Source organism: Podarcis liolepis, assembly GCF_965112155.1.
Source record: "Podarcis liolepis genome assembly, chromosome: 12".
In the NCBI taxonomy this organism is placed as follows: Eukaryota; Metazoa; Chordata; class Lepidosauria; order Squamata; family Lacertidae; genus Podarcis; species Podarcis liolepis.
In genome coordinates, this window is record NC_139563.1 from 45,988,765 (window position 1) to 46,014,790 (window position 26,026).

At 45.5% G+C, this 26,026-nt stretch overlaps 1 protein-coding gene and 1 long non-coding RNA gene across 2 annotated transcripts in view; both read right to left on the reverse strand.

Moving 5' to 3' along the window:
- The window catches only part of ENTPD3 (ectonucleoside triphosphate diphosphohydrolase 3), a 28,167-nt gene that overhangs the window by 343 nt on the left and 1,798 nt on the right, over positions 1-26,026 (reverse strand). Inside the window, 10 exon segments of the mRNA XM_083468669.1 lie at positions 2,330-2,467; positions 3,224-3,334; positions 3,896-4,168; positions 5,021-5,251; positions 9,783-9,942; positions 12,411-12,561; positions 19,178-19,295; positions 20,862-20,989; positions 25,752-25,799; positions 25,802-25,806. Of these exon segments, the coding sequence (XP_083324795.1) occupies positions 2,330-2,467; positions 3,224-3,334; positions 3,896-4,168; positions 5,021-5,251; positions 9,783-9,942; positions 12,411-12,561; positions 19,178-19,295; positions 20,862-20,989; positions 25,752-25,799; positions 25,802-25,806 (1,363 nt within the window).
- On the reverse strand, positions 14-910 carry LOC310690074. Its single transcript, XR_014517869.1, has 2 exons — positions 751-910; positions 14-176 (listed from the first exon to the last, which is right to left on the reverse strand). It is a non-coding gene; the product is annotated as an uncharacterized lncRNA (long non-coding RNA).

A 26,026-nucleotide genomic window follows, 5' to 3' on the forward strand; every position in this document is an offset into this window, starting at 1 on the left:
TCCTATGTACTGTGGGTTGTTGTTTTTTAATATGACCAAAAAAGTTGCTATAAGAAATTAATAGCATATTTTCATACATTTGTGAATAGCAAAACTAGCATGTTGGGTGCATGTAGTAAAAGGCCAGTTCACAAATATCTGTATGTGGAAGCAAATCTTCAGCAGATACAGTGGTACTTCGGGTTAAGTACTTAATTCGTTCCGGAGGTCCGTACTTAACCTGAAACTGTTCTTAACCTGAAGCACCACTTTAGCTAATGGGGCCTCCTGTTGCTGCCACGCCGCCGGAGCACGATTTCTGTTCTCATCCTGAAGCAAAGTTCTTAACCTGAAGCAATATTTCTGGGTTAACGGAGTCTGTAACCTGAAGCGTATGTAACCTGAAGCGTATGTAACCCGAGGTACCACTGTATACAGAGCCAGGGCTTTTTCGGCTGTGGCTCCAATCTGGTGGAACGCTCTGCCACAAGAGACTAGGGCCCTGTGGGACTTGACATATTTCTGCAGGGCCTGCAAGACAGAGCTGTTCCACCAGGCCTTTGGCCAGGGCACAGCCTGACTCCCTCCTTTGGCAATCTTCACAGAACTCTAGCCCAATGGTTGCCATCAATTTGATTTGAATTAAATTTATAATGAAATGATTTTAGAATGTTGTATTATTTTGTTGTTGTTAGCCGCCCTAAGCCTGGCTTCAGCTGGGGAGGGCGGGATATAAATAAATTATTATTATTATCATTATCATTATCCCACCTCTTCCCATTCATTGCATCTTTTCATGTTAACTCCATCTGCATTTGCACACAGACACTGTTCTCAATCCTCTTGCTAAGAAATAAAGGAGTGGACAGATGACACAAGTGGGACTATCGCCTCTTCATCCAACAATCAACATGTGAAGAGGTTCTGATTCAAACTGGCTCCCTCGGCCAGTAAAGCGAGATGAGCGCTGCAACCCCAGAGTCGGCCACAACTGGACCTAATGGTCAGGGGTCCCTTTACCTTTACCTTTATATATTTACTGACCACTCCCAAGGGTCCCCTGCTCTGATGCCACACTGCACCTTTCAACGTGCAACCCATGGAGGGTTGGCCAAGGGTCAAGGCATCCCTCTACTTGAAAAGAAACCTTAGCCACCACTTCAAAAAACCTCAATCTGCCACCTGACAAAGTCCTGGAGGAGCATCATAGCTCAGTGGTAGAGCAGAGGGTCCCCAGCATCTTTGAATCGGGCTGGGAGAGAACCCTGACTCATATCCTGGAGAGTCAGTCTAATAAATCCTAAACTAAGCAGACAGATGCTCGGACTCTGTAAGCCAGCTTCCGATGTCCCTAGTTGCTGAAAAAAATTTACACATCACTTGGGAAGACAGGCGAACTAATGTCAGCGTCCTGGAAGAAGCAGAGATCACCAGTGTCGAAGCAATGATTCTTCAACATCAACTTCGTTGGACTGGTCATGTTGTGCGGATGCCTGATGATCGTCTTCCAAAGCAACTACTCTATTCTGAACTTAAGAATGGAAAGTGAAATACCAGTGGACAACGAAAGAGGTTCAAAGACTCCCTCAAGGCAAATCTTTAAAAACGTAGTATAGACACCGACAACTGGGACTTTACCAAAGTTGTTGTGGACTTTGAAGATGCTTAAACTCAGGACGCAAGGGAGAAACGTGCTAAGAGGAAGGCACGCTTGGCAAATCCTCAACTCCTGCCCGGAAACCTATGTCCTCACTGTGGAAGGATGTGTGGATCCAGAATTGGCCTCCACAGTCACTTACGGACTCACTGTTAAGACCGTGCTCATGGAAGACAATCTTACTCGGCTACAAGTGATCGCCAAAGAAGTAGTGGCAGGAGCAATTCTGTTCACAGTAAAGTCAACTGTTTTCCAAATTTATTTTTAATTTTTGCAACAGTTAAGAAACACGTTATGTACTGAAGTTCTCACCCTGGGCCAGCAGGGGGATACTGTAGATAGTTATGCAAATAAGGGATCAAAAGTGATGTTCAGTGATTGGATAGTTTTAGAAAATTGTTATGGTTACATTGTACTGGAGCTCTATATAAGCAGGCTGACTGAACCCTTCAGTTCAGTTCTGTCCTGGCCTGTGAATAAACAAGAGCTGTTTGAAGAATCACTGTGTCGTCTGATATGTTCACCCACAACTTAACAAAACATCTATTGGCAATGGCTCTGAGTCCCTAACTTTGTTTTCATCTCTCAAGACTTCCACCCTTAAGACTCCCACCCTAAGATTTCCAAAGTCTTAATCTTTCAAGACTTCCACTATCTTTTGAGGGGGGGTTGAGGGATGGGAGTTAAACTTACTTCCTTCTGAAAGCGAATCTGTGGCCAAGTCTCTGCACTGAACTTATACCCATGTACAAGCAGGTAATAGATGTAGTTAGCTGAAAAGCAGTAAGATTTTGCGTAGATTTCATCAAATTTAGGTATCATGTACGGAAGCTGAAAAACAAAAACAGTTACTCAGAAACAAATCAACATTAATATTTATTTCGTTGGGGAAATTTCTACTCTGGCCTTCCGTTGTGATCAAGGTCATTAGGGCAGGTAAAGAAATGGTACTCTGAAAATTCAAGGTAAGACTCTTGGTGTACGGTAATTAGCTCTGAATATGAGTTTGTCAAGGGAAAGAAACACGGCAATGAAGCAATATAAATGTGGAGATCTGCCTGGAAGCAATCGTGCCAACTTGTTTTGAAGTGATATGTATTATATTTCTAGAGGATGCCTGTTAAGACTTCTGCTAGAGAACAGTATTTTGGTTTTAATTATTTGTATAGAACTGAGTAAGAGAATAATAGAATCATAGAATTGGAAGGGACACTAGTCCAACCCCCTCCAATGCAGGAATATTGGATTTTTGTTTTACCATTCTAACAATAAAAATAAAAAGCATGATCCAGCAACATTTAAACACTTGCCTCTAGATAATTTGGCTAGATAATTCTCAGCATTACGAACATGCTTCTGTTGTCAAGTTTCAGAGTCTGAATCTAAATTTTATGAAAAGCAAGACATATTTACCTGGAAGTAAGTCTCATGGTAAATAGTGGAAATTATTCACAGGAAAGTGTGCGTTGGAATGCAGCCTAAATCAATTTTGTCCTCATTTGATGAATGAGAGTGTTTAGTTTTGCACAAGTATAGCAAACTTTTGTCAACAGTTGCCTTCTACGAGTTCAGAAGATTGATACAGACCTGATTCCAATTCTCTGAACATAATGTCCACATGCTTGAATTAAAATCAGCCAGTGAAAATTCTCCAGTTAAATTCAGAGCATTGACTGTGTAGTAAAATCCAGAAAAGGCCTATGGATTAAGGCAGGTAAAAGTTAGACCTCAACCGTGGTTTTATTTTTTATTATTATTTATTTACTATTTTACAAAAACATAAGCAGGACAGAAACGAAATGAGATAAAAACTGTAAACACACAAACATGTGTATGTTTAGAAACATGATTCTAAACAATAGTTCACCAAATTTTCCTTTAGAGCAGAACATGGGAAACAACAAATCGGGCTATTATCCTGCATGTTATTCCAGAAATTTCTTAATAAGACCCCTTTTCCAATGAACATTTATTTTCTTGAAAACTCCTTATTTTGCTCTTATCTGGGAAATCATTATTATCTAAGTTCCCTCCCCTGTTCATCCAATAATAGCAATCAACTTTTCAACTTATCTCTTTTTCAACTTATCTCTTAATCATACATAACATGATTATTTGGGGGAATTCAGATAAGCGATATCCTGTATGTAATTTCTTGAATAGTTTCCAGTTGTAAAGAAATGCTGACTACAAAACTACACATACATGCACACATACACAGACGAACAGCACAATAAGCACCAGGCAAATGAAACGTACCACAAAGTTCCCTTTAACCTTTGGCTGATAGACGCCATTAAACGAACAGTCTTCCTTCCCCCTGCAACTTGCGAAATCAAATAACTTGGATACGGCTTCCCTGCAGAGAGCTGGATCTCCACTTCCAGTGACATTTACAAGCTGGTCTGGGTTGTAGTTCTCTGGCCTTATAAAGGCCGTGCAGAGGCTGCCGTATAAGTATTTCGTGGTTACAACAGTTTTGTAATTCCGAGGATAGCATGGATTATTGATCCTGGATTTATCACCTGAATTCTGGCAGTTGACAAACAACAAACAAACAGGGAGGTTTTAAACAGGAGGGATAATTTCGACAGGAGTCATTGTTACAGGGAACGTCACTAAAATAGGCTGTATGTTTTGCATTTTTCCCTGACCAACAAGCATCCATAAAGGGAGGCAGCTTTGCAGTAGAAAAACCTCCCCCAATGCTTCTCTGAATTCCACCTTTCTGAAGTTGCTTTGGCTTAATAAAAACCACTGGGTTTTTGTTACATCAGCTTTGGACTTCCTCTGTTTTCTTGTCTCTCCATCTTCCCCTGTGGCCAGTAACTCAGACTGGCATAACTTAGATTGTCAATCGCCTTTTTTCCATTTTTTTCTTTTTTGTGTTGTCTTAAAAAAGTTCAACCATTCCTAAAATGACTTTTGGGGGCGTACTGCTTTTTACTTTTTGAAATATACCTCTCTGGGAGAAAGAAGACTGCTGATTGAATCTCCACTGCTCCAGGGTTTTTTTAATGAGAAAATGGCAAACAAGCCATGCAAACTGTTATGCACTGAAGTTCTCACCCTGAGCCAGCAGGGGGATACTGTAGGTAGTTATGCAAATAAGGGATTGAAAGTGACGTTCAGTGATTGGATAGTTTTAGAAAATTGTTACAGTTACGTTGTACTGGACCTCTATATAAGCAGGCTGACTGAACCCTTCAGTTCAGTTCTGTTCTGGCCTGTGAATAAACAAGAGCTGTTTGAAGAATCGCTGTGTCGTCTGATATGTTCACCCACAACTTAACACAAACTGTTTGCTCCACCACTGAACTCTGTACCCTTCTCTGCATTCAAGAAGTAGACCGTCCTAGCAGAAGAGCATTCCCTCAGCCATACCTGTAGTATCAATGCCAACAGTTTTTTCTCTGCTTCATCTCTCCCGTAACACTGGAAGCTGTGCGTGTACACACTGTATTCATAGCCGTACAGCTGCACTGGCAGCGTGCTGTTGGTCGTGTCACCGGTCTCATCGGGGATGAACGATATTTGGGTGGAGGCCCCTCCTAAATCGAGGGCACCTGTGGTCTCTGCTCCGTGGGGATGGACCCAGGCCCTCCAAAGGTTTCTCTGGAAAGGAAGAAGGTAGATTTGACATCCCGGGCCACCATGGGGCTCTGCTCTCATCTAAACCTTCCCTTCTGAGCTTACAGGGTGTCACAAAACTGCGCTGAGATCAATGCGAAAAGCGCTCCCCAGGTTGCCTGTGGGAGCTGTATAAATCAGAGTGTTCTTCCAATGAATAAAGCCACAGAAGTAGCAAGACGCTGTCACAAGAAGAGTTTGGAATAGTGTAGTTCACTCTACGTACATTTGATCAGGGCGGTTGAGGTGCCACCAGTTTCACTTTGGAAAATATGCCAACCAGGCCTGTATCGCGAGCCAAATGCGTAGGCAAAGATGTTCAGCCCATGCACAGTCAGCAGCACAGTGCTGAAACCAACAGGACGGGCCAGTTCCAGGTTTGAGGGGGCATTGGGCAAAGTGTTCCCCACAGTCTGTGGGCCCTGGCAGGCTTACCTGGCCATAAAACAATGAACAGGGTGGTGGTACAATGACTACTGCAATCAACAGGAGATAATATCACCAAGGAAACTGGTGATGAACGCAAACAATAAACGTCCATAGAAATGGCAAAAACAGTTTCTTTCCCAAATAGGTTTTATCTTAAACAATTGGAAACACAGTAAATAAAGAGTCCACTTGTGATATACCAGTGGTTCAGTGCTTGGATGTCGTTCCAGTAATCAGAAGTTTCATCACTAAAGAATCCTCTGACATTGGGACGCGAGTGGCACTGTGGTCTAAACCACCAAGTCTCTTGGACTTGCCGATCAGGAGGTCAGCGGTTTGAATCCACGCAACGGGGTGAGCTCCCGTTGCCAGGGGCGTAGGAAGGGGACCGGCGGGGGTGGTGTGCCCCAGGTGTCATCCCGGGGTGTGTGTGTGACAAAATCCTCCCAGGGCGGATCACCGCCACACCAATAGAACCCCCTGGTGGATTGCCGCAGCAACAATCAGCCCCCTCTGGGGGGACCGCCCCCACATCGATCATCACCCCGGCAGACCGTCGCTGCGCCAATGGGACAAACGCCAGCTTCCTCGGCCTGAAAGTGAGATTAGCGCTGCAACCCCATAGTCACCTTTGACTGGACTTAACCGTCCAGGGGTCCTTTACCTTTTCCTTTTTACCTCTGACATCGTCCTCTTTCTCTGCTCCTCCTGATGGAAACATGCAGATGGAGCCAAATACAGTGGTACCTCGGGTTGCATACACTTCAGGTTACTGACTCCGCTAACCCAGAAATAATACCTTGGGTTAAGAACTTTGCTTCAGGATGAGAACAGAGATCGTGCTCCAGCGGCAGGAGGCCCCATTAGCTAAAGTGGTGCTTCAGGTTAAGAACAGCTTCAGGTTAAGAACGGACCTCTGGAATTAATTAAGTTCTTAACCCGAGGTACCACTGTATACCCCTGCTTTAAGTCGTGGGCATACTGTCTCCTCTTGTGTATTATTTACTACAAAGCTCGATGACTAAGCTCTTTATCGACAAAACGTTGGATTATGAGCACTGAACCACTACTATATCACAAGTGGACTCTTCATTAACTGCGTTTGCAATTGTTCAAGATCAAATAGTTGCCCAGGCTTCCATGGCATCAGTGGCACCGCTCTGAGCAGCCCCGGGTGGCTAGGTCTAGCTGACCTTTTGATTTCCCACAATGCCCAGAGCAACACTATATCAGGTGCATTGCAGGAAAGTTGGCTAGATATGGCTGTCTGGCACTGCTCAGTGCCAGGCCAGAAAAATAATGCCACCTGTCAGGGAACTGCCATCGGAGGGACAGGTGGTGGAAGGGCTCACGGAGGTTGGGAGAGACCCAGCAGCGGAAGCAGGAACCAGCAGGGGGAGAGGTGGGTCTCTGAGGGAAAGCGAGCAAGAGGGAGGGCTCAGGGACACGTCCAGCGAGAACAGTGGGGAGGTTTCTGGACCTCCCATAGGGAGACCCACTCCTCGCCGGAAACTGTCACGCCGCGAGTCCAGAAGACGTGTTTCCGTTAAGGAGCTTTTATGTTGGAAGCGATTCCGAAAGCAGCCACTGTCGGAATCTGCGAGTGACTAAGAGGAGCCATGTCTGAGGGGCTCCGTCACAGACAGAGGTTTGTGGACTTGAACAAACTCTGAGGGACTACGATTTTACGCACAAGCAGCTCATCATCCCATCACACCACCCCTCAAATCAGCGGACATCATCAGTAGCCTCTGTCAGGGCACTAGTACCGTGGCAACTTGGCCAGCTGCTATCACCACTCCTGTCAACAGAGCTCCTTATTCTGTGCACAGGGAAAGAGTTCCCTGTGGCATTTTGTCAAACAGCTGTGAAAGCAAAAGGCCTGCCGGACATAGGGACAGGGCTACTGTGCCATCGTTTCCCCTGTTCCCGGTTTGGTGTTTTAGCACCAAAGGATAAAAGGAAGATTGTTCCACTGGAAGAACTGGGGAACCTGGGAAGGGCACGGCTTAGGAGGACATCGAGTATGGAATGTAAACCACAAAGTTGCATCTGCAAGTGTGATCAGGGTGTCTTAGAGTGGTGACGGCTGTTGTAATGTGCTTGGCTTATTCTGGAGTGAGGATTGCCTGCAATTTAAAACTTCTGTGAAATTTAGAGGGGTTTCCTTTGCCCTGGGCAAGCTACCTTTGAAGGTGACTCAGAAACTGCAACTAATCCAGAACGCGGCAGCTAGAGACTGGTGACTGGGAGCGGCCACAGAGGCCGTATAACACTGGTCCTGAAAGACATACACTGGCCCCCAGTTTGTTTCCGAGCACAATTCAAGGTGTTGGCGCTGACCTTTAAAGCCCTAAACCAGGGGTCAGCAACCTGCAGCCCATGAGCCACAAGTGGCCCGCAGGGGTCATTTAAACGGCCCACGAGCAGCCCCCGAACCGAGCCACCCACTCGGCGAGTCCCCGCACACTGCACTGGCACAGCGCAGAGCGGGGACTCACTTCCGCAGCCCCAGAAATCATGTCTGAGCAGACACAGATGCCGAAATTCGCGCCTGCGCAGACATGATCCAGCCCACGGAGCGATTTCCATGGGAGTGAACCAGCCCAGGTGAGGTAAACCTTGCTGACCCCTGCCCTAAACGGTCTCGGCCCTGTATACCTGAAGGAACGTCTCCACCCCCACTGAGGTCCAGCTCTGAGGGCCTTCTGGTGGTTCCCTTACTGGGATAAACGAAGTTACAGGAAACCAGGTAGAGGGCCTTCTCGGCAGTGGCACCCTCTGTGTGGAACATCCTCCCATCAGACGCCAAACAGATAAACAACTTTACAACTTTCTGAAGACATCTGAAGGCAGCTCTGTATAGGGAAGTGTCAGGGAACTGCCATCGGAGGAACAGGTGGTGGAAGGGCTCACGGAGGCTGGGAGAGACCCAGCAGCTGAAGCAGGAACCAGCAGGGGGAGAGGTGGGTCTCTGAGGGAAAGCGAGCAAGAGGGAGGGCTCAGGGATACGTCCAGCGAGAACAGTGGGGAGGTTTCTGAACCTCCCATAGGGAGACCCACTCCTCGCCGGAAACTGTCACGCCGCGAGTCCAGAAGACGTGTTTCTGTTAAGGAGCTTTTATGCTGGAAGCGATTCCGAAAGCAACCACTGTCGGAATCTGCCAGTGACTAGAGGAGCCATGTTTGAGGGGCTCCGTCACAGACAGAGGTTTGTGGGCTTGAACAAACTCTGAGGGACTACGATTTTACGCACAAGCAGCTCATCATCCCATCACAGGAAGTTTTTAGTGTTTTATGTTTTCTTATGCTATTATTATTATTATTATTATTATTATTATTATTATTATTATTTATACCCCACTCATCTGGCTGGGTTTCCCCAGTCACGCTGGGCAGCTTCCAGCAAAATAGAAAAAATAATAAAATGTCAAATGTTTAAAACTTCCTGACAGTCCGCGGGCAGGTAGGGTCTCAGCCGGCGTGCCAGATGGAATTTATAGACAGCTGCCCTGGACACAGAATTGACCTGTGCCTCCATGGCCAGCTGTAAGTCCAAAATGACTCCCAGGCTGCGCACCTGGTCCTTCGGGGGCACAGTTACCCCGTTCAGGACCAGGGAGTCCCTAGACCTGCCCATCCCCTGTTTCCCCAAAACAGTATTTCTGTCTATATTTGTTGGAAGCTGCCCAAAGTGGCTGGGGCAACCGAGTCAGGTGGGCAAGGTACAAATAATAAAATTTATTATTATTATTATTATTATTATTATTATTAAACTTTAAATGGGTGTATTTGTTTTAAGAACACGACTCAATGTCATCCCCTTATATGATGTTTTAGGCGTTTAACAGGAGAGACCAGTTTGCTAGGTAAAACAGAAGGCTAATTCAAGGCAGGAACCTTTGCTATAAAGATAATCTTAGTACTACAACCACAGTTTTAGGTGGTTGTATATTTATATATGCATACATCGTACCACAATCTTCCCTTGCCTGGGGGTTATGCTAATCTCAGCGTACATCCATTTAAACACTAGCAATTCATCAAAGAATGGTATGCAATAAAACATGCAGATTTTTCCACGCACCTCCAAGAAATTGCCCATTAAATAGTTGGCTGTTATCCATCCGTACACCCCTTCCTCTTGCCCGGTTATGATTTGAGTTCCCCTAAATTCAAAGGGCAGGGTTGCGAAGTACTTTTTAATGCTCCGAAGGACTTCATGGGCCGCTGATTCATTTTGCAACCTAAGCAAACCACAAGAATAAAAAACGCTGAGTGGCCGAAAGGAGACGTTTGCCCTTCGTCGTCTGCCAAAACTAGTGACTAGACTTGGCAAGTCAATGGTTGGTTGATTCATACATGCATGTACATCACTTAATTATTCAACACTGGATGGTCCAGGGAAATGTGTGGGCTGCTTTCATGGGAAAATACCAGGTCCAAAATGATAGCAGGGGATATGAATGTTCTACTTGTAGTGATCACTTTGTGCCGGCTGGTCCACACATCAATAGTCAATGCTCTGGTTTGCACATTACAGTAAAGGTAAAGGGACCCCTGACTGTTAGGTCCAGTCGTGACCGACTCTGGGGTTGCGGCGCTCATCTCGCTCTGTAGGCCAAGGGAGCCAGCGTACAGCTTCCGGGTCATGTGGCCAGCAGGACTAAGCCGCTTCTGGTGAACCAGAGCAGTGCACAGAAATGCCGTTTACCTTCCCGCCGGAGCCGTACCTATTTATCTACTTGCACTTTGATGTGCTTTCCAACTGCTAGGTGGGCAGGAGCAGGGACCGAGCAACGGGAGCTCACCCCGTTGTGGGGATTCGAAGCGCCAACCTTCTGATCGGCAAGTCCTAGGCTCTGTGGTTTAACCCACAGCGGTAGTTAATGACTTACCATGAATGTGCATATCTGGGCTGTGAGTCCCCTTGCCACTCACGCAGAGAGAAAACAAACCATGAATTGTGGTTTAGCTGAACAACACATCATCAGTTTTTGACCCCCCCCCCATAGAAGTCCCACAATCAGTATGCCGAAAAACTAACCATGGCTATAGACTGGGGTTTGTTGGGAGCATCTAAGTTCTGGTTTATGAATCCTGGTTTATATGTGATGCTAGCCAAAGATCATGGTTTGTTTTCTTTTCTATTATTATTATTATTATTATTATTATTATTATTATTATTAACCCCACCACCGAGACCACAGAGAGGACTGTGTGTCATGAGGGGCAGAGCTTCCATCTCTGAGGTTGTCCCCCCCTCAATTTCCAGGTTGCAGATTCTACCATTCTGCTTGTCTCAGTCATGGTCTCCTGAACTCGGGCCCCCAGCTGTTTTGGGACTACAGTTCCCATCATCTCTTGCTAGCTAGGGATGATGGGAGTTGTAGTCCGAAAACAGCTTTGGGAAACCCTGGTCTAAGTAACGAACATCAGCATAGCCTGAATTGTGCCAAAATGCTTCAGGGAATGGGTGCCAAGCAAAACCACACCAGGAAAAAAATATGCTGTGCATCTTATTTATACGGATTAATCACTGGTGTGTTTTTAGTATAATCTATGTGCCCTTGCACATTCATCCAGTGCTTTACCAACTGCACTGGCTCCCGGTGGAGTACAGGGTCAGGTTTAAGGTGCTGGTTTTAACCTTTAAAGCCCTATACAGCCTAGGACCCTCGTACTTATGGGACCACCTCTCCTGGCATGCCCCGCGAAGGACCTTACGGTCCACAAATAATAATATCTTGGAGGTCCCGGGCCTCAAGGAAGTTAAACTGGCCTGAATCAGGGCCAAGGACTTTTCGGCTTTGGCCCCAGCTTGGTGGAAAACTCTACTTCAGGAGACCAGGGCCCTGGGGGACTTGACATCTTTCTGCAGGGCCTGCAAGACGGAGTTGTTCCACCTGGGCTTTGGTCTGGGCCCAGTTTGACCCCTTTCTATGGGACCCTGTAAGTTACCTCTTTGGCCCTTTAGTCGGCTCATGTGGGACCAACATGGATAGGTGGTCCTGATGAATACTTGAGGTTCCTCACCCCTATGTTGTAATTTGTGGGCAATCATTTAATTTTATCCTGATTCTAATTTTTAAGCTGTATTTTAATCAATTGTTTGATGGTGTTTTAATGTATTTGATGTTAGCCACCCTGAACCCGGTCTTGGCCAGGGAGGGCAGGTTATAAATAAAAATTTACTTACTTACTTACTTACTTACATTGGGTCTTATCTCTACTATTTGTCAACACTTAAAAGAAAAATCTGTGCACGCACAAAGGATTTTATACAACCACTGGCACATGCACAACAACAAGTGCAGGCTGTTGTCAGGTATGCAACATGGGCCAAGCCACCACTCTCTCCCTCCTCCTTGGTTGTGGCACAAAGTCCCCAAGATTACACATTTATTACAAAATATTCAGGAACACTCCGATCTGGGATCAACTGTCTTCTACAAGGCAGTCAATAGTCACAACAAGTTGAATCTGAGGGAAGATTCTACTCACCAGCAATACCCCCTGGGAAAATCCAAATCCCTCTTTGGTTTATGGGCGTTGTCTTAACATGCTCATATCTATTAATCCCCATAGACTGATAGGTTTTAAGGCGAGGATGAGAAGACTTTGGCATGAATAATTTCCCCCGGCTTTATCCACTTAACAATGGACAAAACGCTACACACAACACATCAGCGTCTGCTGTGGTTTCCAACCATACCTCAGAAGTCTCATGCCGGCTGTGGCTCCCAGGTAGACAGGTGTGGTCGTATGTAAGTCCAATGGAATTTTCTCCTTTACTTTATTCATGCAATCATTAATGGGCTTAGCAATTTCTTGAGGGTTGCTCGCATAGCTGGATATCCCAGGACCTAGGAGAAGAGGGTTAATGGATTCAGTTTTGTTACTCACCAAGACTTTTACTATTCAGCTCTATCTTTAAGCTAGTGTCATTCTGAGCACTTTTGTTTCTTTATTTGGAAATTATTATTTGCAAATAAATAAAGTTAGTAAGTAAATAGCATGTAGGAACACTTGAACATTACAGTGACCATAAAACCATAGAATTCTAGATGCAGAGAAGGCCTTTGACAACGTTTAATGGACTTTCATGAAAAAAACTATTGAGATTATGAACTTCGGAAAGTCATTTCTTAGAGAAATTGATGCAATTTATTCTGACCAACAGACAATGCTGATAGCAAACAATGTAATAAGAGGAAAATGTAAAATAATGAAAGGGACGAGACAGGGATGTCCCCTGTCACCATTATTGTTTATTAGTTTTAGAGACCCTGGCTAGAAGCATAAGATCAGATGAAAAAATAAAAGGGATAGCAAGAAGTTTATATATATATGAGATTTTATTAAAGTTTTTAAAATATAACAGGAAAAGTGAAAAAAAAACATACAAAATAAAAACAGTTAAAAACACATTAATTTTCATAACATATCTTCCTTACGCTTATTTCCCCAGACCTCCTCATACCTCCCTTTTTTGTATTCCAGTTCAAGTTGTTAGTTCAGCAAATCCTTACCCACAAGCTTTTACCCATTTGTAAACCTTTCCCCCCCCCCCATATCTCTTAAAGCATTACAGCAGGAAACCACTTATTTTCTATCCAACATCCTTCTAACAGGGATAGCAGTAAGTTATAAAGCATATAAGCTAAAGGCATTTGCAGATGACCTTGTGTAGAAGACCCTTTGACTAGTATACTGAACAGATTCTTAAGCTTGGAAAAGTAGCAGCTTTTAAATTAAACAAAAGTAAAACGAAAGTATTGGTGAAAAATGTGATGGAGCAATATAAAAAAGACCCACAACAAGTAACAGAACTGACAATTGAGAAGAAAGTTAAGTATTTAGGAGTATGGATAACAGCTAAGAATATAAATATTTTTAAAGATGGAACCATAGAATTGTCGAGTTGGAAGGGGCCCATAGGGTCACCTCAAGTCATTTTATTACTGTCGATGACCAATATCAAGCCTAGGGTCATCTAGTCCCAAATAATGCACGATCAAATATATAAGATGTTGGAAGTATGCAAGAAGTGTCATGTGTCATGTGTCGTGTTTCAGGCAGGCTTCATTCCTCCATGCTGTGTCCCAGTCCACGGGATTTCAACTGGTGGATTGTAAAGCTTATCCCTGTTCCTCCCAGTGGCATAGCATGGGTTGCCAGTGGCCCGGGCCACACAGAGGCAGGAGGGAGGGGAATGGAGGGAGTACGAATGCGCATTTAGCTGCCTAATGGCACCCGCGTCACCCAGGAGATCACAGCCTGAGAGATAAGAAAAGGCGACCTGTTCCGTTATCTGGAGAGTTCACTTCCTGGTTTGCATGGAGAAGCCGTTTTCAATGGAGACCAGCATCTAATCATTTCTGTTTCAAATTTTAATTGCTTTAATTCATTCCTATATAAACCACTTAGTGAGGTGTATTATTATTATTATTATTATTATTATTATTATTATTACCCTACAAGTGGCACATTACATTCCTAAAATAAAAACCTAAAATAAAAGCTACTTTCCCTCCACCCGCATGTGTGGTTTACAGCAGTATAACAGCTCTGGCTGATGAAACTGAAACCTAGTACAGTGGTACCTCGGGTTAAGTACTTAATTCGTTCCGGAGGTCCGATCTTAACCTGAAACTGTTCTTAACCTGAAGCACCACTTTAGCTAATGGGGCCTCCTGCTGCTGCCGCGCTGCCGGAGCACAATTTCTGTTCTCATCCTGAAGCAAAGTTCTTAACCTGAAGCACTATTTCTGGGTTAGCGGAGTCTGTAACCTGAAGTGTATGTAACCTGAAGCGTATGTAATCGGAGGTATTACTGTATCCATTTTCAGTGGCGTAGCGTGGGTTGTCAGCACCCGGGGCAAGGCAAGTAATTTGCGCCCCCTAACCCGTGGATTTGAGCCCCCTAACCCGTGGATTTGCACCCCCTAACCCTAACCCCCAGATGTTGCGCCCGGTGCGGCCGGCCCCCCCTGCACCCCCATGCCACACCACTGTCCATTTTGGCCTGGGATAAATCCAGATGGGTTAAAAACACATAAGCACATAAGCAACCAGGGTGAGAATTTTGCTTCAGATTTAAATTGATGGATTATGCCGAAATGGCAAAAATGACCAGAAGAATCAGAATTCCGGAAGACCAAAATTTTAATAAAGAATGGGGAAAGTATATAATTTATCTTAAAAACCACTGTAAACAGTTAAAATTGTTAGTAGGATTGGAATAGCACTTGTAGTTTAATGGTGAATATGGAGCTGTAAAAGATTGGATTATTATAAAAGATGCAGGAAGAAATGACTAACAATAGGACCCACAAAGGGGAGGAGAGAAGTCCAGGAGATTCTGTGGGATCTATGTTGTATGTTGGATATGTAATTGTAAAACTGTAATTTGAAAAACTAAATAAATACATTTTAAAAAGAAGAATTTTGCTTCAGATTACAGCAGAGCCGAAATGATCCTGCCTTTAATTAGTTTTTTTTAAAAAAAAAAAAAAAACCAAACCAATCCCACAAAGCCCGTAATTTGCAGACAGGATTCTATTTGCAGGCTTCGGTTCCTATATATATTTCCATTCCTGTAGTACAAGAAGCTTGGAAAGAACTTCAAATGCTGTTTCTGAAATGACACGACCTAATTGCATGCATGAAAGGATTTGCTCAGGAGTTTGTACCCATCAATTGGAAATCTCACTTTGCTGAACAGCAACCTTTAAGGGACGTGGGTGGCGCTGTGGGTTAAACCACAGAGCCTAGGGCTTGCCGATCAGAAGGTCGGCGGTTCGAATCCCCACGACGGGGTGAGCTCCCGTCGCTCGGTCCCTGATCCTGCCAACCTAGCAGTTCAAAAGCACATCAGAGTGCAAGTAGATAAATAGGTACCACTCCAGCGGGAAGGTAAACGGCGTTTCCGTGTGCTGCTCTGGTTTGCCAGAAGCGGCTTAGTCATGCTGGCCACATGACCCGGAAGCTGTACGCCGGCTCCCTTGGCCAATAAAATTAGATGAGCGCTGCAACCCCAGAGTCGGCCACGACTGGACCTAACGGTCAGGGGTCCTTTTACCTTTATCTTTTAACCTTTGATTAAAAGAGTCTGTGCCTCGCAAGAGAAGAAGGAGAGGGAAACCGTGATCCATGCAGAGAAAATCCCACGGTTTAAGCAAAATTTAAAGCCTAGGTAGGCACTATCTTGTAGGAAATCACAATGGAAGGGTTAGTCATGAGATACAGCGAGTTAGTGGTTCATGTTGAACAAGGCGACCTTGAGAGTCAACCTTCCTCAGGTTAACTGACCTCACAGGGGCATTGTGAGAATTAGGGAACAAAGAAAGGGAACAAAGAACCCTGGCACTCCTTGGAGTTATAGTGGATTAAAAAATGAACGTAAGGAGAGGCTGCTGTATCAAGCCAATGTTCCATCTAGACCAGGATTCTGTTTGCAGAAGCCAAACAGATACCCGGGGAAAACCTGGAAAAAGGGATTCAAGCACGAGAGAACTGTCCCCTCCTGCGGTTTCCAGCCACATGCCTTTATATGCAATGACCATCATCGTTGTTCTAACATCGTTGTTCTAATCCAGAATGCCGCAGCTAGACTGGTGACTGGGGGCGGCCTCTGGGACCACAAAACACCGGTCCTGAGAGATCTGCATTGGCTCTCAGTACGTTTCCGAGCACAATTCAAAGTGTTGGTGCTGACCTTTAAAGCCCTAAACAGCCTCAGTCCTGTATACCTGAAGGAGCGTCTCCACCTCCATTGTTCAGCCGGGACACTGAGGTCCAGCGCCGAGGGCCTTCTGGCGGTTCCCTCATTGCGAGAAGTGAGGTTACAGGGAACCAGGCAGAGGGCCTTCTCGGTAGTGGCACCCGCCCTGTGGAACGCCCTCCCTTCAGATGTGAAGGAAATAAGTAGCTATCTTCTCTTTAAAAGACATCTGAAGGCAGCCCTGTTTAGGGAAGTTTTTAATATTTAATGCTGTGTTGTTTTTAACACTTGATTGGAAGCCGCCCAGAGTGGCTGGGGAAACTCAGCCAGATGGGAGGGGTATAAATAAATTATTATTATTATTATTATTATTATTATTATTATTATTATTATTAGCCTAATTTTCTTAGGTGTGTATATACACAAGCATTCGCACCCACAGGAACAAGCTGCCACTGCAGTTTCCGTTAGACCGGGACAGCAGAGAATGCAGATGATTTCGATCTGCCGCTGCCACTGCCATCCCCGCTTGCTAATCTGTCACATTTTGAAATGCCACAGGCACGCAAATGGCAAGTCGTGCACGATTTCCACCCTGCTGCATGACGCACTAGCTTCCCACGCCCATTTGGAACGGCAAAACCTGTCCCTGAGTCATTCGCCCAGCCAATACCTCCCCACCGAGTGGCCCGCCCCAATACAAGAAGGCTGCTTCAATTGCTTTGCCTGTCATTGTACCTCGGGTTACATACGCTTCAGGTTACATACGCTTCAGGTTACAGACTCCGCTAACCCAGAAATACTACCTTGGGTTAAGAACTTTGCTTCAGGATGAGAACAGAAATCGTGCGGCGGCAGCGGGAGACCCCATTAGCTAAAGTGGTACCTCAGGTTAAGAACAGTTTCAGGTTAAGAACGGACCTCCGGAACGAAATAAGTACTTAACCCGAGGTACCACTGTATTTTGATTTATAGTCGTGGCAGGCGAATTCAGCCACTAGTTGCTTAATTTTGGGGTTTGTTGTTGCATTTCATTCACTTATTGTGTAAAGTGCTGTGATTAACAATGAAAAATAAAATAAAAATAACACTTTGAAAGCACTATCATACCCCTTTAAACAGTCATGGCTTCACCCAAAGAATCCTGGGAACTGTTGTGTGTTGTTGTTGTTGTTAATCGAGTTTATATACCGCCCTACACCCGGAGGTCTCAGGGCGGTTCACAGACAAAATCACAACATATATAATCAGAATAAAAACAACAACCCAATAACATCCCCCCAGAAAAGGGGGTATAGGATTTTAAAAGGGTATAGGTTGTCAAACAGATCAACCAAAGGCCTAGTTAGAAAGGAACGTTTTTGCCTGGTGTATAACGAAGGCACCAGGCAAACCTCCCTGGGGAGAGCATTCCACAGACACGGGGCCACTGCAGAGAAGGCCCATTCTCGTGTTGCCACCCTCCTCACCTCTCGAGGAGGGGGCACATGAAGGAGGGCCTCAGAAGATGATCTCAGGGTCCGGGTAGGTTCCTATGGAAAGAGGCGGTCCTTGAGGTATTGCGGTCCTGAGCCGTTTCAGGCTTTATACAGTGGTACCTCGGGTTAAGTACTTAATTCGTTCCGGAGGTCCATTCTTAACCTGAAACTGTTCTTAACCTGAAGCACCACTTTAGCTAATGGGGCCTCCTGCTGCCGCGGCACCGCAGGAGCACAATTTCTGTTCTTATCCTGAAGCAAAGTTCTTAACCCAAGGTAATATTTCTGGGTTAGCAGAGTCTGTAACCTGAAGCGTATGTAACCTGAAGTGTCTGTAACCCGAGGTACCACTGTAGGTCAAAACCAGCACTTTGAATCGGGCCTCGAAATTCACTGGTAGCCAGTGCAGTCAGACCAGGATTGGTGTAACATGCTCAATCCATATTGCTCCACTGAGTAACCTGGCTGCTGAATTCTGCACTAGCTGACGTTTCCGAACCATCTTCAGAGGCAGCCCTGCATATAACGCATTGCAGTAATCTAACCTTGAAGTTACCAGAGCATAGACAACAGCAGTTAGGCTATCCCTGCTAAGAGTGCTATGAGTATGTAAAGGTAAAGGGACCCCTGACCATTAGGTCCAGTCGTGACCGACTCTGGGGTTGCGGTGCTCATCTCGCTTTATTGGCCGAGGGAGCCGGCGTACAGCTTCCAGGTCATGTGGCCAGCATGACTAAGCCGCTTCTGGTGAATCAGAGCAGCGCACGGAAACACCGTTTACCTTCCCGCTGGAGCAGTACCTATTTATCTACTTGTACTTTGATGTGCTTTCGAACTGCTAGGTTGGCAGGAGCAGGGACTGAGCAACGGGAGCTCACCCCGTCGTGGGGATTCGAACCGCCGATCTTCTGATTGGCAAGTTCTAGGCTCTGTGGTTTAACCCACAGCGCCACCCGCGTCCCAGTACTTAGGGGGCTACTATTCCCCTCACCGAGCTACAAATCTCTCTTCCCAGGAGGCTCTGGGAATTGTAGCTTTGTGAGGGGAATAGGAGTCTCCAAGCAACAGTTGGCAACCTTAACCAACTACAGTTTCCAGGATTCTTTGGGGAAAGCCATGGTTGTTTAAAGTTGAATGATGATGCTCTTAATGGACAGTGTATTAGGGGTTTCAAACACAGAAGCTGTCGTTTCTCTTCCCACCTCCTTCACCCAACTCATACATTCCGTGCTTGGTATTAGTTTCAGGGCCACCCCAAAATCCACATTCCCTCCTCACCTTTCACATTGCACTTGAAGGTCTGGCTCACGACTCCCGTGTTGTTTTCTTTCTCTGCCGGCCATTCATATACATAGACAGTCGTCCGGGATGATCCTGCATCAAGCACTATTCCATACTTGGCGGTGAAAGGGGGGGGGGGGAGAGAAAGTTATAGATTAGAAGACTAGCATGGTTTCTTGTTGGAAACAATCAAAGAAAATACAAGCATTAGAAATGTACCCCAAGTCCCTAAGAGACACTTTTTGTATTAAGCTAGAGTGATTCCTTCCTTCCTTCCTTCCTTCCTTCCTTCCTTCCTTCCTTCCTTCCTTCCTTCCTTTTTCTTCCTTTTTCTCTTTCTTTCTTTCTTTCTTCTTCTTTTCTTTGAACAGCTGTTTCCCTATGGGCCGGCTCTACCATTGGACAGAGTGATGAAGCCACCTCAGGCGGCAGATGCCATGGGGTGGCAACAGTCTCTCCTGTCTCCAACCCCTCTCCCTGGCCATTCCCATTCTCCTGAGCTTGCTTCTCCTACCTGTTTCTTCCCACTCGCAGTTGAGAGATGGAAGGATAATTCTGTGGGCATGTCCTAACTGGTAGGGCAAGCAGGCAGCTACACCCATCGGGTCCCTATCCTGCCTCGAGGAAAACAGACGCAGCCAAGATATGTTTCTTCAAGAGGAGCTTTCAAGTGAGAAGCCTTCAGCCTTTGGGCATGTAACTGTCCAGAGATCTTCTTAATAAGGATCTCACCCTCTTATGTAATTACTGCCCTATAATCCCGCTGTGCTGGCGAAGGGAGCTCTTGTTGGTTGGCATGTTATGCTCAGGGTTTTAATACAGGGAATTGCAAGCTTTTTGTTGAGCAGTACTATCCTTTAATTGGGGCAGCTCCCGGCTGGTTGCCCAGGGAAGTATAAAGCAGGCATAGGCAAACTCAGCCCTCCAGATGTTTTGGGACTACAACTCCCATCATCCCTAGCTAACAGGACCAGTGGTCAGGGATGATGGGAACTGTAGTTCCAAAACATCTGGAGGGCTGAGTTTGCCTATGCCTGGTATAAAGACTTGGAAAAGTTTCTTACAGTCCTTGTTTGTTTCAGTCTTTACAGAAAAAGAACCCAGCCTCTTTCCCAACCCGTCCTGAGTGACTCTCCACCCCACCCTCATCCCGTCCCTCCCACTTCCTCATTCAAAGCCATGATTGGCTGACTCTTGGGTCCATTCTGAAGCCACATCCGACTCCCACTTAGATAGCCCACCTGAAGCAAGGGGGCGGCAAGGAGACAACAGCAGGTCTGGGGGCTGAGTATGTCGCTTTTGTGGGACAAAATTTGGGTGGGGGAAAGCAGAGGAGCACTTATTTGAATATACATGTCCAAAGGAACTTGAGGTTTGATGTTCCAAGATGTCTTTGTCCTGGATCTTAGTTCATTTCACTTATTATCATACAGATTCTACCTGAAGAGGTTTTTCTATGTTAACAGTGATTAGCTTCTAGAAAGAGAGGAAGGAAGACCTTCAAGGAACCCTTTTTCTAATTGCAGGCGCTTGCAATCGAGCTGTGCTTACTTTCTGGTGCTGGAAAACTCTTTCCACATGCTCAGAAGCCCTCTTGACTATCATTACATCACCGGTTCAGCAGCTGAGCCCCAGCACCCAAACTAAGCAATGGATACTGCAGCATATTCATTCAACGTACCTTTAGCCCTGGCAAAAGGACCTCTTTCCGATTCACTTGGATCAGAGTAATAGTAACAATAATTGCTATGCTTAAAAGCAGAAAGACAAAAGTGACTATGGTTGACATTTTGTACAGTACTCGGGAACCTAAAAAATAAGAAGGGGGGGGACTGACATCATGAATTTGTCAGGGTTAACGTTATTATTTTTCACTGCACTGTAACCTAAGAATTCCAGGTTCTACATTTGCTCGGAATGAGGAACTCTGTTCATCTGAGTGAACCCAGAATATATATATAGGATAAACGTATGAAAACCCATTAGAAGCCTTTGATGTTTGGAACGAGCTAGAAAAGTACAGTGGTACCTTGATTCTCAAACTTAAGTCCATTCCAAAACCAAAGTGTTCCCAAAACCAAGGCACACTTTCCCATAGAAAGTAATGCAAAACAGATTAATCCGTTCCAGACTTTTAAAAACAACCCCTAAAACATCAATTTGACATGAATTTTACTCTCTAACCAGACCATTGATTCATAAAATGAAAGCAATAATCAATGTACTCTACTATAAAATAAATAAGACAGTATTGTAGATGATAAAAATTATCACTCACACAGTCACAAAAACAAATTAACCGAAAAAGCCTCAAAAACAAAAACGCAAAATAAATAGCAAAAACAAAAGTGCCAAACTTAAACCATTCTGGAAGTCCGTTTGACTTCCGAAATGTTCGAAAACCAAGGCGCAGCTTCTGATTGGCGCAGGCACTCCGGAAACAATAGCTGACAACTGCATTGGACGTTCAGCTTCCGAAAAACTTTCAAAAACTGGAACACTTACTTCCGGGTTTTGGGCGTTTGGGAACCGAGGCGTTTGAGAACCAAGGTACCACTGTAGATGCATTTTCATTGACTGCCTTGGTAGAATGACCCTCCTACCCCCCACCTCCAAACAAAGCTCTTGTGCTTTTCACAACTGCGTAACAGACAGAAATTCAACAGGTACAGTAGAAGCCGATTCATAGGCATTATGGAACATACAAAGAGCCTTGTTTCCAGCCTCTGGTATTCAGAGGCATACTAGAAATAATTCTTAGCCTATTCTTAACTACTCTCTATTGTGAAAACCAGAAATATTGCGCAGGCGTAGCCAAGACCGGCTTGCCTAACTCCTACACTTATTCAGGACTTACACTTATTAGGAAACCCAACAGGATTTTGTGCTTAAAGACCAGGGAGGAGGAACGGGGAGGATACTGATATCCGAGATGTAGGACGTTACCATTTCCAATTCCCTTCTTTGCTTAGGGATGATTCATCATCTCATCACAACCCAGTGGAAACAGAATTAGCAGCACTTCCTTACCTTAAAGGCTTGTTGCATAAATTGGTCTCTTAAAGCATGGGAGGTGCACGGCTAGCAGTGTTCCTTTAGCTAGCAAAGGAAGGATTAATCATGCCTTTTTTCGGTTGCCTAGTTATCTTCAAAAGGTGTACATTTTAAAGGGTGTTTTTTCTTAAAACTATTGCACGTAAACAGGCAAATGTGCACATCTTAAGCATCTTCTTCCCTAAAACTGACAATTATTGTTTAAGCTGGTTTTGGATCTCCCTGCTTTGGCTAGTCTAGGTGAAGGTAAAGGGACCCCTGACCAATAGGTCCAGTCATGACCAACTCTGGGGTTGCGGCGCTCATCTCGCTTTATTGGCCGAGGGAGCCGGTGTACAGCTTCCGGGTCATGTGGCCAGCATGACTAAGCCGCTTCTGGTGAACCAGAGCAGAGCACGGAAACACCGTTTACCTTCCCGCCGGAGTGGTACCTATTTATCTACCGGTACTTGCACTTTGACGTGCTTTCAAACTGCTAGGTTGGCAGGAGCAGGGACCGAGCAATGGGAGCTCACCCCATCGTGGGGATTCGAACCGCCGACCTTCTGATTGGCAAGTCCTAGGCTCTGTGATTTAACCCACAGCGCCACCCACGTCCCTACTAGTTGGTTAGTCTAGGAAATGCTAAATATAGCAACAAGAAAAGTAGGAATGGGCTCTCATTGTCGAAACGCTCTCAGTGCTACCAGAGAAGAAGAGAGGGCAAGCATCCAGGAATCTAAGGCAGCCTTAGGAGAGTTTGTCATGCAAATGAACTGTCCTTGAAACATTTGTCATTGAATTCAGCATCTGCCAGTAGTTGCATACCAGTATTTTACAGAAAACCAGACCCAGCCAGCAAATCTTCTGGCAGATACACACCTCATGTCCTTGTGTCAACTGAATGTTTTATTGCATAGTAATTGGCTGTCGGGAGGTTCGTAAGGCAGGAGTGAAACACAGGGCAGTGTTGAAGCCTCAATTTAAACCAAACAAGGCCATTGTCTGCCAATGCCTAAAGGGAAAGAGAGCAACCTTTAACCCCATGGGTGGCTAAACTGTGGTTTTGGTTTTCCTCTAGACATTTTGGATTCCCATTAGCCCCAGGCAAGATGGCCGCTGCTGAGGAATGATGGGTATTGGGGTCCAAAACATCTGAAAAGGCTACCAGTTCCCCATCACCGCTTTACCCAGTTGTGTACACATGTGCTCACAAGTAAGCCCCATTGAATTCATTGGGGCTTTCTCTCAGGCAGATGTGCAAAAGCTTGGTGGCTTCAAGAAGTCATTGACGTTACGCCTGGAGTGAATGCAGTCCAATATTTAGGCATGGTTGTAGGGATGTGAGCAGAATTCAGCTCGATTTAGATGAATAACTTCATCTAGGTAAAAGGTAAAGGACCCCTGGACGGTTAAGTCCAGTCAAAGGCAACTATGGGCTCACCTCGCTTTCAGGCCAAGGGAGCCGGTGTTTGTCCACAGACAGCTTTCTGGGTCACGTGGCAAGCATGACTAAACCACTTCTGGCACAACAGATGGAAACCAGAGTGCACGGAAACACCGTTTACTGTCCTGCCGCAGCGGTACCTATTTATCTACTTGCACAGGCGTGCTTTCGAACTGCTAGGTTGGCAGGAGCTGGGACCGAGCAATGGGAGCTCACCCCGTCGCGGGGATTCGAACCGCCAGCCTTCTGATTGGCAAGCCCAAGAGGCGCAGTGGTTTAGACCACAGCGCCACCCACAAATAACTCCATCTATCCTGAGAGTGCAGGGTGGAAGATAATATTTTGGAAGAAACATCAACAGGACCCTTAGATGTAAAACAATAAAAAAAGAAGGAGCTGTCTTAAACTGAGATGGCCTTACGTCAACACACCACCACAGTCCTAGTCAGAGAGCCACCACAGTCCTAGTCAGAGAGCCAGCGTGGTGTAGTGGTTAAGAGCGGTAGTCACGTAATCTGGGAAACCGGGTTCGTGTCTCCGCTCCTCCACATGCAGCTGCTGGGTGACCTTGGGCCAGTCACACTTCTCTGAAGTCTCTCAGCCCCACTCACCTCACAGAGTGTTTGTTGTGGGGGAGGAAGGGAAAGGAGAATGTTAGCCGCTTTGAGACTCCTGAAGGGGAGTGAAAGGCGGGATATCAAATCCAAACTCTTCTTCTTCTTCTTCTAGTCACCAAACGTGAGCCCAGAGAAGGACGTCTTGCAAACAAGAAAGTCTTCCCCAATACATGTAGACATGCACATACCCCTTGCCATGCCACCTAGGGGACCAGGAAGGACACATTTGTAAACTGGAAGAGAGTTGGTTCTTTTTGGCTGTCGGTTGTCTCAAATAACTAAGCAACAAGTAAAAAGAAAAAAATGTGGGCTGGTAACTTTTTGGGTGCAGGTGGTGCTGTAGGTTAAACCACAGAGCCTAGGACTTGCCGATCAGAAGGTTGGCGGTTCAAATCCCCGCAACGGGGTGAGCTCCCGTTGTTCGGTCCCTGCTCCTGCCAACCTAGCAGTTCGAAAGCACGTCAAAGTGCAAGTAGATAAATAGGTACCACTCCGGCAGGAAGGTAAACGGCGTTTCCGTGCGTTGCTCTGGTTCGCCAGAAGCAGCTTAGTCATGCTGGCCACATGACCCGGAAGTTGTCTGCGGACAAACGCTGGCTCCCTCAGCCTATAGAGAGAGATGAGCTCACAACCCGAGAGTCGGTCACGACTGGACCTAATGGTCAGGGTCCCTTTACCTTTACCTTAACTTTTTGGAATTAATTTCAAGGCGGCTCTAGCACAAACTAAAGCGAATCCCTAGGGGATGAAACCTGCAAACAGGAGGACATTTCTGTCATTGTCCTCACACAGGTGGAAGAATTAAGAGGGTATCCCTAGCAGATTGGAGGGATGTAGGGGAGGCGGCAGAATCCAGCTCGCTAATGTTTTCAGCCATCAGTCTTATTTCACAGAAGCTAGAGGAAAAGCCAACAGCTACATTTAAAAAAACCCAGAAAGAAATCCCAAACAGCTTTTGTGTTGCGCTTTTAGAACAGTATCGTTCTGGAGCAAGGGATAAAATAAATACATTCAATTCCCACGCCCTAATTCAAGTTAACAGACCACACAGGACTATTTGTTTCCAATAATTTACTGAAGATGAAAACATGAAGTCTGCTCAGCAGCTAACTCTCTCCATCACACCAGAATGTGTGTGCAGCCGGCCAGGAGAGGACTTTGGAACAGCAGTCGAGGGCTCCACGCAGATAGATGGGCTCCCGATGCGGCAGGAGCTGGTTTTCATGACATTTTGCAAAAATCGAAGTCATAACGCTGTGCTGTCTAAAGCCCACCTCAACCCACATGACCATTAATTAAGTCCAAAGTCTAAAATCACCTTAACTGCAGCACTGCCTTGAACATACATGATAGCTATAGGTACATTAGGAAATGAACGTACATTTCCTAACATACCTATGGCTATAAAGTATTATATACATGGCAACCAACCCATCTTGGCATGTTGCCACGGCAACAGGCCACAAGTACTGACCTGTATGTTCACAGGATTGTCGGGACAGCGCAGTAAACATCTCTTTTTGTTCAAGCTACACAGCAAGAGAAACAGAATATTCAGCGTGAGGTTGGGTTTATGAAAAACAAGTAAGGAGCTGGGGGGGGGGGATTATTGCAGGCCCATGACTGCAAAAGGAGTTATTTCTTCCCAGAGACTGAGAAGGTGAGAAAGTGCTTTGCAGGCACAGAGGAGAAGGGGGACAGCTATTGATCTGAGGGGTTGGCGAAATCACAGCATGGCAACATCAAAAT